The sequence below is a fragment of the Falco naumanni genome, chromosome 2 (assembly GCF_017639655.2).
Source record: "Falco naumanni isolate bFalNau1 chromosome 2, bFalNau1.pat, whole genome shotgun sequence".
Classification (NCBI taxonomy): domain Eukaryota; kingdom Metazoa; phylum Chordata; class Aves; order Falconiformes; family Falconidae; genus Falco; species Falco naumanni.
The window spans coordinates 5,135,480-5,153,189 of record NC_054055.1 but is presented as its reverse complement, the minus strand read 5'-3'; the positions used below and the strand labels follow the sequence as shown (position 1 = coordinate 5,153,189).

The following is a 17,710-nucleotide window of genomic DNA, read 5'->3' as shown; positions in this document are numbered from 1 at the left end:
ACACCATGTCACATCTCAGCTCCTATTTTTGTTGCTTCACAGCTAGCAGGGTCTGGCCATGCTGTTCACCACGTGCCTGGTAGTCTGACTCCTTCACACAAACATTTCACCCAGTGCTTCCTACATCCAGTGATTCAGCTCAAAACTGGACTTTGTGGAAGAACCAGACCTTGTCTGAGAGGACAAGCAATGGACACTCCATGCACTCCAGTGTTTTTTTTACCCCCCAAAAAAGGATTTCACTTAATTTCCAGTCTGAGAACACTGATAATTTCATAGAATCATAGAATAGTTTGGGTTGGAAGAGACCTTAAAGATCATCTAGTTCCAACTCTCCCTGCAATGGGCAGGGACACCTTCCACCAGACCACGCTGTTTAATTTGCTCCCCACTGCTGGATTCTCTCATTAGGAGTCCCACTCTGCAAGGATAAATTTTGTCCCCAGTGAGGACCTGGGAGCCCTGAGCTCAACCTTCCTGTGGAGACACCACCACAACCGCGCAGCACAGAACAGCCTCCCACAAGCCACTTGATGCTTTTTAATAGGGTATTTTGCTTGGACATATGTTTTTCATGTTACATCACTTGCTGTGAATACAAAGAGGCCAGCAGACACTAATACATAAGACACAAAGGCACACACACACAAAGTCCCAGCACCCCTCAAAATAGGGTGTCAGCATGGGAGGCTGACAGAGCTGTGAGTGGAGGGATGAGGGTGGTGGCAGGGGAAAGCTGGCCCAGGACAGCCCTGGAAAACATTGCTGAGTGTGCTGTGGGAGGCAGGGATGGCTGGAGACTCACAAAAAGCAGTGGTGGCGGGGGTGGAGTGATGGGTATGTCTATGGACAGCTGGAATCCCTGGAACAGCTGGATCATGGCATCTGGGGAGGGGAGAGAAGCATCAGAGATGGATGGTGAGAAGGCAGCTTGGCTCCCAATGTAGCCTTGGCTGGTGTAACCATGCTCCCATCACCAGAGTGCCTTGGGTAGGGGAATGGTGGGGGAAGGAGATCTCCTAGCAGCCCTGTCTGGCTGGTGGATGACTCCGTGCAGCATCTCATTCACTTTGGTGGAGCAATCGAGGTCCAAAGTCACTGCTGCCTCCTGGTCCGATGTCGCGATCCTTGAGGTCCAGTGGGCAGTCCTGCCAACTCTGCCTGGTGTTGGAGGACTGAGCCCAGATGAGCTTAACAGAACAACACACAACACCCTACAATATGGACTTTTATGAAAGCAACCAAGCTCAGCCCAGTGTGCGGGACCAAAAGAGGTGTCCCACATTTAATGAGATCCATTCAGTGTCAGCGATGCCAGCATCAGATCTTGGTGGACAATTATCACCCCTCCTGGTGCTCCACACCCAGGCACATGCTCCTTTGAAGCCTGGATTTTGGAAAGGCACCCAAGGCTCCTGCCCCTGCATCTCCCCCAAACACAATATGGCTTCAGCCTCCTCTCTGCTGGCAAGTCCTATCTCCGCTCCAAAGCAGGCTGATGGGACAACCAGCCAGCAGATCAGTACAACCAGCCAATGATGGAGAAAAGCCTACCAAAATTAAGGGTCTGCCCTTGCTGTGAGTGGTTCAGGTCCAGCTGGGACTCATGAAGAGCCATTTTAGACAGCAACACACACAAAAGCACGATAAAATCATTAGCTGTTTGCAAACCAGATGGACAAGTCCATGTTTAAATTATAGCTCAACACAGGCTTGACCTCAGTCTTCCAAGCATGGGGACTTCAAAACTCCAACATCCGTATTGAAGCTTGCAGTAAAGATCCTCCCAGGGTTAATTTGTCTGGGCACAGGGGGAAAAAGGAGATAATTCTTCTTACAAGCGTCACTTCCAGCTGAGCCTGTAAATTGAGAAAGATGTGTCCTACTCATCGTCTGGCAATCATGGCTCTGGGGGAATCCCTGGGTGAGGGACTGTCCTGTAGGTTGCCCTCAGCCCTGAGTCAGCATCCAGATACCGGCACGAAATGCAGGATATATTTTTTTTTCCTTTTTAATATTTTAAAAAATAAATAGAAGAAGAAACAAAACTTTCAAATTTGTTCTTTAAATATTTCCAGCATTGCACAGACAGCATTTAGTACTCTAGCCTGTTCGGTCAGTAGTTTGTTTATTCTGATTCCTAGTTAAAATGTTCTCCTCCCAGACTGCTTTTTCTTTCTGTACTTCTTAAGAACACAACATATTCTTTTGTAATGTCAAGAAACAAGCCCTGTGGTGTTCATTTACAGCTTGGGTCAGGGCTCTGCTAATCCCCTTCAAATCTGAAATGCCCATAGCCTCACCAAAAAGCTGTTAGCATCCTGACAGCTCTCTCTTACTTAAGAAAAACAAACCAAACCAAACCAAACCAAGCCACACACACACACACACACACACACACAAATCCTCTTCCAAGAGCCTTTGCGATGCCAGCCATTGGGATCAGGCAAACCTCCTGCTGGAGTGTCTTTGCTCAGTCACTGTCTGAGAGCAGTGGTGTCCCCTGGAAATCTTTGAGGTGTAAGATGGAGTTGGGTTGCAGGGTGAGGAAGGAGAACGGGAGGTCAGAGATAGTCATCTTCGCTGGAAGGGGAGGTGGGATTTGAGCCCTCAAGGTCAGAGTCCAGTGAACTCCCTGATGGTGTTCGGCTCATCTTCCACATCTGGGAGGCAAAGGTTCTTCCCCAGCTGCATGGGTATCCAACAGGCTTCAGCTGGTGAATTAGCCCCATGGCCACCTGCCAGTGGCTTCTTGCAGTTCACTTGCTACCCTTTGCACTCCTCTGTTTGCTCATGGCTGTTAGCATCTGGCTGATGTACGAGGTCAAAAGATCATCCATCTTGTAACCCTGAAGAGGGGAGAGAAGATGTTACTTGCCTTTAGAGCACAATATACAGTCTCTGGCTCATGGCTCTTGAACACACTGGCTGCCAGTTTTTGACTTTCTAGTTTTCAGGTACATTTTGACCTTTTCCACCATTCTCCTTGGATGAGACACCACCACCACAAGGAACACAGTCTAAACATTATTTGCAGTGTTGAAAAGGAGGAACTCACCTTCCCAGGATGCTGTTGAGGCTAAGGACTTAGGGAGTTTTGGATGGGACCTGAGTTTTCAAATGGCCAACAAAATGCTCAGTGCCTCAGATAAATAACAATTAATCCAGTAAGAATTTTTATCCTTCGTGTTTTGGCTTTAAAATAGTCTAGGAGAAGACTTGTTGCTGTGACTGTTACTAGGGACAAGCTGGGCAAAGGATGTTGGTAAATCGGCTTAAGAGTACCCCCTGAGACATCAGATTTAATGTGCATTTTGGTCCAGTGGCCATGCTCCTGAGCTGGCAACAGCCCAAGAACCTCAGGCTTGCAAGTTGTATGGTGGACCAACATTTAGCAGAGCCATGGGAAGTCCAGAAGAAAAAAACCCAACACATTGGGGGCTCTTCTAAGAGACCACTTTCAGGCCAGAGAATCCCTGAGACACAAGCTGCTGGAAGCATGCAATTTTGCCTGCCAAAGTCAGGATTTGGTCTCACTGTGCCCTGTAATCTTTAACAGTCCTTACCAGGGAGGTCTCACAGAGAAGCTTGCTTCCTCTCACCAGGTTACCAATGGTTATATGGAAGTACGTGTTGCCACTGCTCCAGTTGGAGATCTTGGTGAAGGGGTGAGTGATGAGAATATCCTGGTGAGAAACACAAGACTGACACTTAACATGTGAGAGCCTCAACTTTAACGATGGGCTGTGGGGACCTTTGCTGCAGCCTTTAATAGTCAGACCAGTTGTTCTCGGGGTACCCAGCCCCCTGAGCTGGGAGACAGGGACAGGGACAGAGTGAAGCCCCCGTAATCCATGGAGAAATGGCCAGTGACCTGCTACACCACTGAGACATGCACAAGTCCATGGGGCTGGGTGGGATCCACCCGAGGGCACTGAGGGAGCTGCTGGCAGTGCTCACCGAGCCGCTCTCCATCATTTACCAGCAGTCCTGGAGGACTGGGCAGGTCCCACTTGACGTGACGTCAGCCAGTGTGATGTCCATCTACAGGCAGGGCTGGAAGGAGGGTCCGGGGAGCTACAGGCCTGTCAGCCTGACCTCGGTGCCGGGGAAGGTGATGGAGCAGATCATCCTGAGCGTCATCACAGGGCATGTGCAGGACACCCAGGGGATCAGGCCCAGCCGGCGTGGGGTTATGAAAGGCAGGTCCTGCTTGGCTAACTTGGTCTCCTCGGACAACCAATGACCCCTTTAGTGGGTGAGGGAAGGGCTGTGGATGGTGCCTACCTGGACCTTAGCAAAGCCCTTGACACCGTTTCCCAGAGCATCTCCTGGAGGAACTGGTGCCCAGGGCTGGGACAGGTGTGCTCTGCGCTGGGTAACAAGCTGGCTGGGTGGCCGGGCCCAGAGCGTGGTGGGGAATGGAGTTAAATCCAGTTGGCTCTGGCTGAGAGCCCAGATCATGTCCTTGCTCACTTCCCATGAAAGCACAACAAGAATGTCTACTGTGATAAGACTATACCATGGTCTCATGGAAACAGCAGTGAGATGCAAGGCTCTGGATCCTCCAGTGCTTGTGGAGGACTGCCGTACTAGAATGACCATGTGGTAGGTAGAAGTAACTAGTAGGAGCTCATTTACTCTAGATCCTGCCCTAATGTTTGTAAAAGGATTAAGGAAGGAGTGTGTGTATCCTCCAGTTACAGGACCCTAACAGTTGATGTTCCCAATCCAGCTCCTGTTCAAAAAGGCTGGGCTGGCTCTGTGCAACAGTAAATTTCTGCCTCCAGAAACTTTTCTGGCTATCCAGCCTTTCTAAGTGGGCTTATTGAGAACTCCTGAAGTTCTGAACAACATGCTTTTTGGGATGAGCTTTGTGAGGGGTTGCAGAATGGGCTCAGGAGCATCTGGTGAAGACCTGTTTTGCTTACCTTGGTTTTTGGATCAATGAGGCTGACTCCATGTTTGTTGATGGCAATTAGAAGGATTTCTGGATAATTTGGCTCTGTAGTTTGCTGTTGGAAATACGATGAACTGGTTAGGGGACAAGTCATGCAAAATCAGACCCCTTCCTATTTCCTCTCTCACTGCCTTCTCCTGCCAGCATTTAGTGGCCCACTAACTGCTATCCAGTTTATCCTTTAAGGATAAACGTAGAGCTCATTAAGATATCAGCAACAGTCAGGGCTGTCTAGTTAAGTATAGATCTTCTAAATGCACGATAACCAGTGGGTGAGTTGCTCACAGCGTTAAGTCCCTTGCTCCCTTTGGTGGCCTCCCAAAAGTGAAACTATCTTGCCACTGGCAAGGAAAAGCTGGGACAGGCTGGCAAACCCCAGATGTCTTCTCTCCCCTTCCAGTATGTTTGGTGTTCTGCTTATCCTCGTGCCTGCCACTGTGGACTTCCAGGCCAAGACTACACTGCTCTGTCTCCTGATCTTTGCATTCAGTTTTCTTCCTGCTGGTAAACCCTTCTCCCAGCCCTGTTCCATGAGGACTTCTAGTTTGTTCAGTTGAAGAGATAGAGCACAGTGGATAAGGGCTCAGCGCTTGGCCCTGCCACAGGAGTTTTTTTTGCTACCAAGTCACTTTTGATGGATAAATCACAGGATATATTCATATCCCTCATGTCATCTAAGATGGACATAACTGAAAATGGGGTGCCCAAGTTCAAGGAACTGATGAGTAATTTCAGCAACTTGTTTCCAGCCCAGGCTCACTATGTGGTCATTGAGAAAAGAGTTGCAATAAGGTGTCCAGAGTACTTGGACAGATTTTGTGACTCCTGGCCTCTACTGTCTTTGATGGGAGTCTGGTGCCATGGTGAGTGGTCTGGATTTGGTTCATGGTGGGTGCAGGCATGTCACTTGGAAACCCACATTCTTCCTTGTCTTGAAAAAAATGGCTCTTAGCTCTTCAGCAGCACAGCTGTGAGTACAGACCCAATGACAGATGTGCTGAAGCTCTACAACGCCTCTGTAATGAGTGTATAGGCCCTTCACTGATGGGGACTCTCACGTTCTTCATCAAGGTTGTTCCAGTCTGGTCCGGACACTGGGACAACCCTGCATACCTGTAACCCCTCTGTGATACGGGGCTTCTGACCCTAACTAAAAGCTGCCAGAGACCCCCAAGCAGGGCAGGTACCTTCACTTCAAAGAATGCTGATCCAAATGTAGGCCACTTGAAGATAATCTTTAGGAAGGCAAGCTTGGCTTCTTCTCTTGTTTTGCCTGCATGCTTGTTGTAGTATGCCACGATGGACTGCAACAGAGAACACAACAGAGCTGGAGGGTTTGCACTGCCTAGCACCACAGATATTTGCAGGGAAGGAGCATCAGTCCCACAAAGATGGTTGGTTCTAGTCTCTACTCCAATGAACACTTCACAAAAGTGCTGGCCGGTCACTGGAGCAGGGCCTGGAACCAAAGCAGGTCCTTCCTTTTTAGATGAACTGTTCTGGTGGCTATATTAAAGGGATTATAAATTATGAACCTCCAAATTAGGCAGCAGAGGGGATTGGGAGACTTACAACCCAGAGAAGCTGATAGCTCGCTGGTTAGGCACGTGGCTGAGTTCAAGTCCCAGGAAACAGAAAGGACTTAAAAGACTGTTTCTTGGCAGTGAGACATTTCTTGGCATATTATTTTAAGGCTCTAGACCTGTCTGTACCTGTGCCACTGCTCTCCCTGTGTAAAGCAGGGAGAATTGCTCCTCTGCTCAGTAGTTTGCTTTAAACAAAAGACCTTTACATGAGGCCATCTCCCAGCACGTGTCCCTATGGCATTGCATCCACAGCTACAGCCACAGCCACATGCAGCACAAAGAAAACCCACTGCAAGGCATGCATGTATGAATGTGCATGTACAATTCCTCCTCTTGATGTTGGGGAGGCTGTAGCTCTGCTAAGGCTCAAGAGGGACCGTGGGTCACATTCTGGCAGTCCCACTTGAATGTTGAACGTCAGACAAGTCACCCGAGAGACTAGGCTTCCCCCAGCCAGGCCTGGCATACGAGTCAAGCTGCTGTTTTACCCTTTTCCAGTCATCTGGAGAGATCTGACGGATGAGGTCCTGAGGCACAAGCTCCTTCAGGAGCTTGGGTATGCTGGGGAAGTAGGACTTGTCATCCTCAAACTTCACCCGGTAGATGAGAGCTGCCAGCTGCAGGACCTCTTCCCGTGTGCACTTGTGGTAGCCGCGCAGGTACTTTGGTAACTCCTGCATGGAGGAAAGAACAATTCAGAGGTAGAGGGGATGACCACAGACCTTCACTCTCAGATGTTAAACGGAGTTTGTGGAGGTATCCAGCCCCTGGTGAAGAGGCTGTGCCCTGGGAACACCCATAGCAATTGTGTTGAGTGTGGTGCAGCGGCAGATGCTCAGCTGAGACCACACTAGATGTTTAAAGATCCTCTCTGATCTAAAACAGTCTCCTGTTATGTGGAACAGGGAGGTCCCTATGTCAGGTGTGTGAACCTACAGTCTTGTTCACCCTCTGTCATCACAGGAAATCCACTCCTAGTAATGGCCACTTGGAACTGAATGGGTATTCTGCTTGTTTTGCAGCTTTAAAAATCTATTCCCTCATTACCAAAAGTGTCTGATTACCAAAATGTGCCAAGTGACTAACTCAAGCATTAAGGGATACAGTCATATCGGGATAACCCCTTTACCCAGGCAAGAATACAGGGAGTGTATCGGTGTGTGTGAGAGAGCTTTGGGATATGAAGGTGTCTCTTCCGTACCAGAAGAAACAAGAACAGAAGTGTAACTTCTTATCTGCCTACTGGGACCATCACAGCTCATCTCCGTGAATGGAGGTGGCTAAACACCCTCAGGATGCTTCTGAATTCAGTCTCCATGCTGAGGCTGCCAGCAGGACATACTCTGACCCATTTCTTGCTGCCCACCCAAGAGCAGTTGGCCCAAATCCCAGCTGATCTGGCTACCCTAAAGTGCGTGAAGGCTGCTCCTTGCCATGCAACTCAACAGCACTCTTTGTAGTGCTCTATTTAAGGCAAGAGTTCTTCTTACTTAATGCAAGACTTCACGCTTCTGCAGATAGTCAAAGTCTTGGTAACCCATTCCTAACTCCTCCCAAGTCTCCGCTGCTATTGCAGGCTCTTGGAGTACCTGGTAATAGTGGAAGATTGAGTCTGCCATCGAGTCCTTTCCAGGCATTGTGTTGGTCCACAGCTTTTTCATGAAGAACACTTGGTAGGTGAGGGAAGGCACTATACCTGTGTGAGGGAAGCAGGGAGCAGGCATGTAAGAGCAATGCTGTGGGTACCAGCTGGCAATCAGTGTCCCTGCAAGCCAGCAGTGCCCGTGTGCCGTCACAGTCTGCTGGGACAGGGGTGTTCATGAGGCCAAATGGGCTCTGACCTTGCAGAGAAAACCACATCTTTCCCTTGCAAAGCTGCAATAAAATGGAAAGAGTGTTTGGATCCCTTTGTGTGACGGTACTTCAATGGTAGCGCTCATGCCTAGTGAGGACAGAGGAACCGCACCCTGCAGGCACCTGTGCCTTGCAGCCACTGACACATTCAGCAGAGCTGCAGCCAGCTCCACTGCGGATGTGGCGGCAAGGTAAGATGAATCCCACCACCAAAACCTTCCCGCAGGCAAGCCTTGCAGAGCTGCCCATCAGCAGGTGCTCCTTGTAGGGGCCAGGTCTAGGACTGGAGCAAAAGTCTTGCTGCTCCTGGACAGATCATGTCCTGGGTGATGTCCCCAGGGCTGGTACAGACAGCACACCCACAATAGTGCGGCCCAACAGCCGTGACAGACTATGTGGTCAATCTTGTTTGAAAGGGCTGGAGGGCTCTAGGAGGGCTCTGCGACCCACAATGGAAAAAAGTCACTGTTACCATCTTTTGCTGGTCTTGCTTTCTTTATCCAGTCTGTCAGGTGTCTCACAAAGTCAAAGAAGAAATCTCCCTCAGGCACGCTGATGACCTGGGGGACACAGCACATGGTTACAAAGGCTGAGCAAGTGGCAAGAGGCTGGCCTGTGCCACATCTCCTGTAGTTGTTCCTCGCTGCTTTGCCCCGGTTACACTGATGTGTAAGAAACTGCTGATGTGAGAAAGCCACTGCCAGCACCTTGCTGCAGGCTCTGCCTCCAGTTTCACCCATTACTCCTTACTGCAGCTTCCTGCTCCACCGGAGCAATTAATTTCCCTTCATGATGACTATCTTCATAGGTTTCTTCCAGTTGCCTGAGGCAGCTCTAAGCTGCACGTTTTTCTTACTTAGTCCTTTCTTGTAAACCCAACTCGGCAACAGGGTAGGACAGCCTTGCCTGTCTGTGTTTTAAGCACCCTTTGAGGGTACAGATAGCTCTGACTCCACCAATGTGTATCCACCAGCAGGTGGGTCACCCCGAGTGCCTGAGGGCTACCCCAGTCTTTGGGTGGGTCACCTACCTTGTCGGAGATTTTGACAAAGAGGCTGAAGCCTTCAGAGCACTTTAGGAGGAGTCTGTTGGAGATGTTCTGGCAGAAGTCCTTGGCTTTCGTGCTGGACTCCACCTCAAACGCCTGCAAAGAAAGGAAGATCCTCACCACTGCTACCTCGAGGTGAATTTCCACTTTATGCTGTCTTTGAGGAACTGAAGGCTCAGAAGCACAAAGGAATTTAGGTGCCCACCACCAGTGAAATCAGTGACATTGTGGATTATGGCTCTAGGCATGGGAAGGGACGTTTGTGGAAGCTCAGCCATGCTACTGCTGTACCACTGTGTTTCGTGATGCTCTACCTACATCCTGCACTGGTTTATCCAGGGCTCCTCAGGCAACTCAAGAAATTTTTCTGATCTAACAGTCAGATCTCAGAGCTGTTAGTTAGGGAGGTAGAGAAAGAGCATGAGATACCTCCAGGTTGATTTGTCCCAATTGTCTCTTCACTGATGATGATGATGATGAGGTCAGATGCCTGGCTTAGACCAAATGCTTGACGTACATCACCTTGGTTTTGCTCTGCCTACTTACAGAGATCCAGTTCGTAGCAGTTTAAGGAATTTAAGCTTCTGACCACCATATGCAGGACTATGTTAGCCTGAACCACCAAACCACCAGGACCCATATTCCTCAACCCATGAGAGACTGGCCTGGTGCTCAGTGCTGCTGGTGTTCAGCAGCTCTTCAGTGCAGATGCATGCTGTACTGGAATGATGCTACTCTGCCAGTCTGCATGGGTGACTGCCATGGCCAAAAAGATCACAGCAAACCCATCCAAGTGCAGCAGTACCCACTGCCTCCTTCTCCTACCTCTCATGCATATGCATGTGTGTAAAGCAGTATCATGCTTATTGCTGGTCAGATAGAAAAAAATACTCAAAGCAATGAGAAATCCCAGCAGTTTTCTCAACTCTCTATTACAACTTTCCATTACAGAGAAGAAGGGCATGCACAGCTGCTGGAGAGGAGTCATCCTTTTGCTTCCACGGTCGTGCACCGCTTTACATATAAACCCACTTGGCAATACAGGCATTTAGTTGTGCCCAAGGGCATGAGGTGAGAGAGAGATGTGAGCCTCGCAGGAAGACTAATCAGTAGCATGAGACAGCAGTATCTGCAACGACATGCACGTCCGCTCTGGCATCAATATAACTAGCTGCCTTATTAGCGTGTAAGATGCTTAATGAGCGGTTCCTGAGTGCAGGTATGATTTCTGTGTCATCTCAGGTCAGAAGATATAATTTCAGCTACCTGCTTGCCAGTGCTGCCATAGTCTGCCCTGTCCCCAGGGAGCCCCATCACGGTACCCTGCTGGGTATGGCTGGGTGGGCAATATCAGATGTTTAGGCTCCACATAACTGATGTCCACGGCTTGTGAACTACTGTGAGCAAATGGAGATAACACGACTTGGTTTCCTTCTTTCTGCAGTTTTACTATAAAGCCTCCAGTGAATACTAGCACAGCACCCATGTCCTGAAAACTGTGAATTGTGGTAAATCAACCTCCTGAGCTTGAGCTGGCCAGGGTAGATAAGGATGAGTTTTCCTTACACTGCTCTGATCCAGAGTCTTCTGGAAAGGCTGATTTTTTCCAAATCAGAACCAGTATTAGCCTCTTCTGAGATTTTAATAAGAAAACTGACAGCCATCCTAACAGAAAAGAAGAATTTCCTTCTCCCTATTTACCTCATCGGTGTCATCAGGGAAGTAAACCTTGTGGAAAATTTGGGTGGTTTTGTGTTGAATGGCTTCCACTTCTACCAGATGGGGTGGGTACTTCCTAGATCCATTCCTGCAAAACAGGAGGTGGCAAGTGCCACAGCATCAAAGCAAGAATAATTTGTTTAAATCTTCCATTTTAATACAAGCCCTTTTTTGAGTAACTTCAGCTAATAGGTATAATATATAATATTTGTTTCCCCTCCTAAAAAGAAGGAAGAAAAATTGTAGTGGGGAATGTGCATTTGCTTAGGTTGAAGGTGACTTAAGTGGTCCTGGACAAAGTCAACTTAATTAATCTCCATTCTCCCCCCCTACCCAGTTTATCAGCAATATCCTCCATCTAATGTCCCTTTCATTCAGCTTGTTCAAACAGAGAGAGAGGCTGTGAGCTTCCACTGTCCTCCCAGCCACCAAAATATCTCCCACTCCTATTTTCTCACATGTATTTGGATGCTCTGGCACATTCAGGACTAGAAAGTCTTTTGGTGCTGTACCTCAGGGCTTTCTGGAGTCTCTGGATGCAGTCTGCTGCCAAGGGGTGATGCTTCCGGGACTGCAGGAACCTCTGGACATGGGGCAGGAGTATGTTACTTGGAGGGAAAAGGCCTGTACACAACCACAACAGCTCCCAGCCTTTCTCTTCACTGTATCTACACAAGGAGAGACCCAGGAGGAAAACAATCACTCACAGCACGGACACTTCAGATCTGCTTTGCCTGACACAAGCTAGTGCATTTGGCCCAAGGGGAATGAGCAACTCTTACTTGATGTGGTTGTCCGTGAGCTGCTTGAGAGTCTGGCAGTAGATTTCATCTTTCAGGGGTTCGGCTTTCAAGGCACCTTCAAATATTTGGTCTGTCAGCTCATTAACTGAGCGGGTCCTTTTTGATGGATAGTCACCCATATACTTCAGCACTGGTGGGAGGTAGGAGTTAAGGACTGGCTAATTGGGATGTCTGGGGAAGCCCTTCTGTTGATGATGTGGTTAAAGACATCCTACACATGACTACAGAAGTGGCTGCAATTTGGTGGAGGGGGCAGAGTGTATGGAAAAGGCTTTAAATTTCTTTAGGAAATGTCCAGCAAGCTCTCCCCCTTATCGTGCATCATCTCAGGTTGAAAGAATTGGTTTGGGGTCTGGATATGTAGACCTAAGAAAGCCATGCTTGATCATGTATTACCTGACCACTAAGCAGTGTGGGCCAGTGGGACTCAGTCATTTGTTCCCTGGCCCTCATTTATTAAGTAGACAACCCTTCTCAACGATGCCTGAGTACAGATTCAGGAGGAGACCTATCTCCAAGCCTCTGAGGTGGTCCCAAATCCCTTAAAAGGGACCACAAATCTTTCCTTGGGCTTTGCCTGGGGCCCTAAAGAGCCTTCTCAGCTCTTTGCCTGTCAGACCTGTTGCCCAAGGGCTCCCCCAGGCATTGGAAGGATATCAATGAAGGCCATGCAGGCTTCTTGGGACAGCTCCTCACTGCCCAGGATCTTCTTCAGCAACGGCTGTTTGATGGGTTCACGTGTGTAACACCACAGCTTGTCCTTTCCACGGCTCTTGGTGATCATGACCCGGCTGAGGGTGTGCTTGGGAGGTGGCCTGGTGGCCAAGGCAAAGCAAGAAGTTACAGGGTTAAAAGGGACAGCTTGCATCCAGTGTTGCACCTGGGAAGGTTGCTCACAGCACTTTCCTAATAAGCTTTTACAACAAATAGGACTTCACAGTTTAGGAAGTATCCAGCACCAGTTCTGCCCAAAGATAACCATTTTTACTTTCCTAGACCTTAGAAAAGTCCCTTAGGGACCCTGCCCAAGTACTGACACCAAAACCACCTTCCCTACCCAAAAAGCTTCTAACCACAAGAGAAAGGGTGGTGGCAATGGATGGTCAGGGCAGCATCACTGAAGGAATATTGCCTTGCAGAACAAGGCTACCAGGGTGAAGACATACCAGAGGATCTGGGCTGCCTGTTTGGACCGCCAGCCTATCTGAACAGGGGTGGGAGTTTTGGGATCAGTCTGGTCAGCTGCATTTAGCAGTGGTGCACACTGAAATCTTTGGAGTTGAGATGAAAGTAGCTGCACTGAATTCAACTGCTGCCTATACGGTCTGAAGCTGTGCATGGGATCACAGGAAAGGAATATGAGACCACTAAGCACAGCCTCCTACATATACTAAATTTCACACTGTTACACCTGTGCTGAGCCAATCTGAAGAAATCCTTCATAAAATTTTGCCTGTGGAAAACCTGCAGTTCAAATGCCATGACCTAAACTGGAGGCTGCAGCTGTATGAAGACACACAAGGGGATATTCAGAGTCTTTTCCAGTATCCCAAAATTTCCTGATTCCCAAGCTACCTGGAGATGGATTCCTATTCCTGTAATTTTTGAGGATGTTTTAAAAAAAATCACCTAAAATAATCATAGGAAAATTCCTCCAAAGTGTATGGCTTTACTCTCTCTTCACTGTCTGAAATTGCTAGCTGAGAGGTTCTGATAACATCTTGTCGTTGGTCAGGAGTCATCGTGACCAGTGCCTGTGGAATGAAAAGGGCTCTGTTACCCGGTGTATTCATATATACATCTGACGTATTCAGAGGGAGGAAGCAGATACAAAATGAAAAGAGCAGTGAGTGAAGAAGAACCCATTAATTCCAGTTAATAGTAAGAACTGTGCAACTGTCATTTTTTGTTTCTCTGTGCCATTCTCAGTCACTAGTGCAAGGAATAACAAATGTTTCCATAGTGTGGATCAGTTTCTAATGAAGATAATGTGCTCTGGATCCTACAGCTCTGTACATGAATGTAGTGGTTTCCTCCAACCTCAAATACACTTTCAAGTAATCAGGCCAATTGGAGGGACTTAGCACGATTCGTGGATATTCCAGGTCACAAGCTTGTGGCATTCAAAGTGACAAGAACAGAAGAAAGGCTGAGATCACTTCTGCCTTGGACAAGCTGTCATATCTCTCAGCCACTTTGGTTTCCATCTTATCATCAGGGAGTGTCTGGCCAGACCTAAGTTCTTCAGGAAAGCTTTGACCTCCCTGGGCTCTGTATGAAGTTGCACATTCTGTAAGACAGCTTACCACGATCTCCAGCGGAGGCATGGTGACTGTAGGCAAGACATAGACAGAATCAGTTGGGAAATCTCCTCTCTGCTTGGTCCGTTCATTGAACCCATTAGCCCACCCTGAGTTCATCACATGCTCTCCTGTGTCCTGGTCCAGAACTATGAGGTCTCCTTTGAGGAAACTAAGGAACCCAGATTCATCTCCTACTGCAAAACAAAAAAAAACATTAATTCAATACTTTTTTTTTTTTCCAAATCCCTTGGGAGTAGTTAATCTATCTATAAGTTTACCACTGGACTGGGCCATTTACTTACCAGGGTTTGGGTTGTCTTGAAGAGTGACAACATACTTGGATCTTTTCCTTAGTCCTTCAAGGAAGGTCACCACCAGGTCCCGGATATCCTCTGCGTTGTTGGAGGTGAAAGTGTATTCATCACCTTTAATGGTGGCCAAGGTGAAACTCTGCCCTTGAAGCTTTCCCCCTCTAGGATGTATTTTTATAGGAGACATAAACAAGAAACACAATGGCATCAAGAGGCAAAGCCTGGAAAAGACTGGTTCATGGTGAAATTATCAGCAATGTCTGTTCCTCCTTACCTACTGCTTGACACAGCCGTGATCTCTGGGAAAGAGAGCTCTAAGAGAACCTGCTCCTGTTCATCCACAAAGTACACCCCTGTCCAGTTGACAGCTACAATCACATCATTTTTAGGCAGGCTTGGCCCTGGATTGTACACAAGACATGCCATCGGTTTATGAAGGGTCTTAGCATATAAAAAATGTGTGCATTTCAAAGGTGGATGCAATGATCAACAACCTCGGTGTAATTTTTAGGAAGAGAAATGGTGGCAGACTCCTAGCTTGAGCCATCGCTAATCAGGATGCACCAAAAAACAATGCATCCAAAAATCCACCAGCTAGGTGGTCCATTAAGTCTTCTTGTTTATGGAATCGCTGTCTCTCCTTCCTTTTACTTTGGAGCATCCTGTGCTCTGGGGTTGTGCTCTACTGACTCACCTGAGAATTTGAAGGCTTCATAAAAACGAGAAAACAGCAAAGGCCACTTGAAACGTGCAAAATCCACTACCTCTTCCTTGACTTTTTTGGGGTCTGTCCTCTTCTGAGTGTAAATTCCCTAGAGACAAAGCAAACCACAACCAACATGAAGCACAAACCCATTTATATCCAGGAAAAGAGCAAACAAAACCAATTCTTGTCACCTAAAAATCTTGGAACTAATATTAATTGAGGACTCAGTGTGGTTAAGGGCCAAACAAAATGCTCCAGGAACAAGTGATAGTTTGGAAAAAGTCCTGGTCTTTGGTTCCCACTTCAGGGAATAATTTGACTTTGAGAAGACTGGACAAACATCTAGAGTGAGCAGTCTGGGTGGGATTCATCTCAGCTAACTTTGGGTTTCCCTAAGGTAGGTGTCTACTCTTTGGCTTGACTGTCCTTTAGCTGGAAAACGACACTCAACAGCCCTCAAGCACAATCATCTAGCTTTACTTAGGACATCCTCAGATACCTGACACTTCTGTATGTAGCTGACAGGCTGATGGATGACCTGCAAGATGCAACTGAATTGCATCCCTGGGTCTCCATTGACGGTAATAGGTGGTGAGACTCCTAACACACATGGAGATGCTTAAATTTTAGGGCGTCTTAATCTGAAGCTGGCTCCCACTGTTAAATGAGTGCCAATTCTCATGCCTGGATGACCCACCCTCATGACTGGTCATGGTTATGGATAGTGAATTAAGGAAGGGTGTCATTGTGTAGGGGTGTCACAAATGTTCTAATGGAAGTCATGGAGGTTTTATACAATGCCTGGCAAATAAGGTTCTGACATTGCCTGGAGACACGAACCACTGCTGTAATACAACCAATAACACTACAATCCTGTGAAAAAGGAACAAGACCCCAGAGATGGCATTTTGCTTCTCACAGTGAATCTCTGCAGGTTGTCTTCTTCTGTCAGATCTTGCCTCAAAACCAGCGGTAAAGCTGTACAGCTAGTACAAAACCTGCCCTTTCTCTTTGATTTAGCTAAGAGCTGAGCTATGATGTCTGACATACGTTGAAAAGGTACACAAAGCTACTGAAGCAAGCCTTGGTCCTTGCCAGGTCATCTATTGCCCCCACCTTTTTATGTGCAGCTATAATGAGCTGAGCCCATTTTTCCACTGTTTTCGAAGCTGTGATCTCTCTGTCCGGGATGTAGGATGGAATCAGATTTAGCAGCCTTTCCAGTACCATCTCTGACCCGTAGTCCACGTAGTACTGCTGAGAAGCCAGTTCTGCCAGATCTTCTTCCTATGGGAGCCAAACAAGCCAAGTTAATGCTGTTACCAGCCCATCACCTCAACCTCTATGCTCCATCACTCAAGGATCTCCATGGAGACTGGATGTGCTGCTGCTTCAGAATGGTGTGGGGATGCTTGCTTTCAGCAGAACTTCACCAGTGCTTTTTGCACATCTGAAGTTCAGGAGATTGGCCCCTAAAAGCTATGATTAAGCCTTAACATGTTCGGAGACGAGCACCATGCAACTCTTTACTGTGTGTGAACATGTTTGTGCCATCTTTCCTGCAATTCAGTCTGGTTCTCATGCCTGCAGTCAGCAGTGGGTGATTTTACTATGGTAGACAGAGTTTAATGATTGAAAACTGCATGTAGCCATCATTTCTTGTACTTGAGAAGCCCAGCAACTGAAGTACCCATCCATAAAGCAGAACTGTAAAATGTCCTTCGGTGCAGCTACATTCCAAGTGCTTTGGGGTGAAATAATAGAGCTACTGAGATGGTAATAGCACAAGAAGCCCAGGAGCAAGAGAAGGGGAGGGAGAAAGAGCAGAAATTCTGATAGGATAAAAGAGCTGCAGTTCATGCAATATAGATGGGAAAAGACAATTTAGTTCCCAAGCTGACTGGACTCTGTTGGACAACAGGAGAATGATTAGGTGTTGCGGAAGAGACAGGTCTTCAATTTGTCACCTGGATGATTTTAAACACAAGCAAAAAAGACAGTGTCAGAGAGTTTGATGTTTCTTGAGATGCTTGTTTCAATGACACTGGAATAATTCTGTTAGCTCCCAGAGACTCTAGAGGCACAGGTTTATGTTGCGAGTGTCCCTTCAGCATATGGCAGCAACACCGCGTTGGTATTGCATGGCAGAGGTCTGGGTATCCTGAAAAGCATCTCTCGCACCTAAGGCTTAGCAGGCTTCACCAAACAGGATCCTGCTGTGTACTCCTGATCTGGTGATCTGGTTACAGGCTATCGGCAGCCCTCCAAACTGAGGCTGATGGTCATTCACACTCCCATCCAAAATTCACCAGGAGGAGTGCCCATGCAGCATATAGGAGCAACTGGTCTGTCTGCAGCCAAGAGGATCTGATTCCTGTAGCTACTGTTTCCCAAGAGAATGCCATAATCCCCAAGATAGC

General features: G+C 47.7%; 1 protein-coding gene across 1 annotated transcript in view; it reads right to left on the bottom strand.

The window, feature by feature from the left end:
• Positions 1 to 526: 526 nt before the first annotated feature.
• The window catches only part of MYO7A (myosin VIIA), a 69,377-nt gene continuing 52,193 nt past the window's right edge, over positions 527 to 17,710 (bottom strand). Inside the window, 18 exon segments of the mRNA XM_040583456.1 lie at positions 527 to 2,849; positions 3,567 to 3,686; positions 4,932 to 5,015; positions 6,148 to 6,264; positions 7,035 to 7,220; positions 8,136 to 8,242; positions 8,873 to 8,960; positions 9,431 to 9,544; positions 11,150 to 11,255; positions 11,680 to 11,835; positions 11,950 to 12,103; positions 12,628 to 12,785; positions 13,600 to 13,724; positions 14,277 to 14,467; positions 14,576 to 14,745; positions 14,859 to 14,985; positions 15,279 to 15,396; positions 16,407 to 16,577. Coding sequence (XP_040439390.1) covers positions 2,760 to 2,849; positions 3,567 to 3,686; positions 4,932 to 5,015; positions 6,148 to 6,264; positions 7,035 to 7,220; positions 8,136 to 8,242; positions 8,873 to 8,960; positions 9,431 to 9,544; positions 11,150 to 11,255; positions 11,680 to 11,835; positions 11,950 to 12,103; positions 12,628 to 12,785; positions 13,600 to 13,724; positions 14,277 to 14,467; positions 14,576 to 14,745; positions 14,859 to 14,985; positions 15,279 to 15,396; positions 16,407 to 16,577 — 2,382 coding nt within the window. The 3' untranslated portion in view covers positions 527 to 2,759.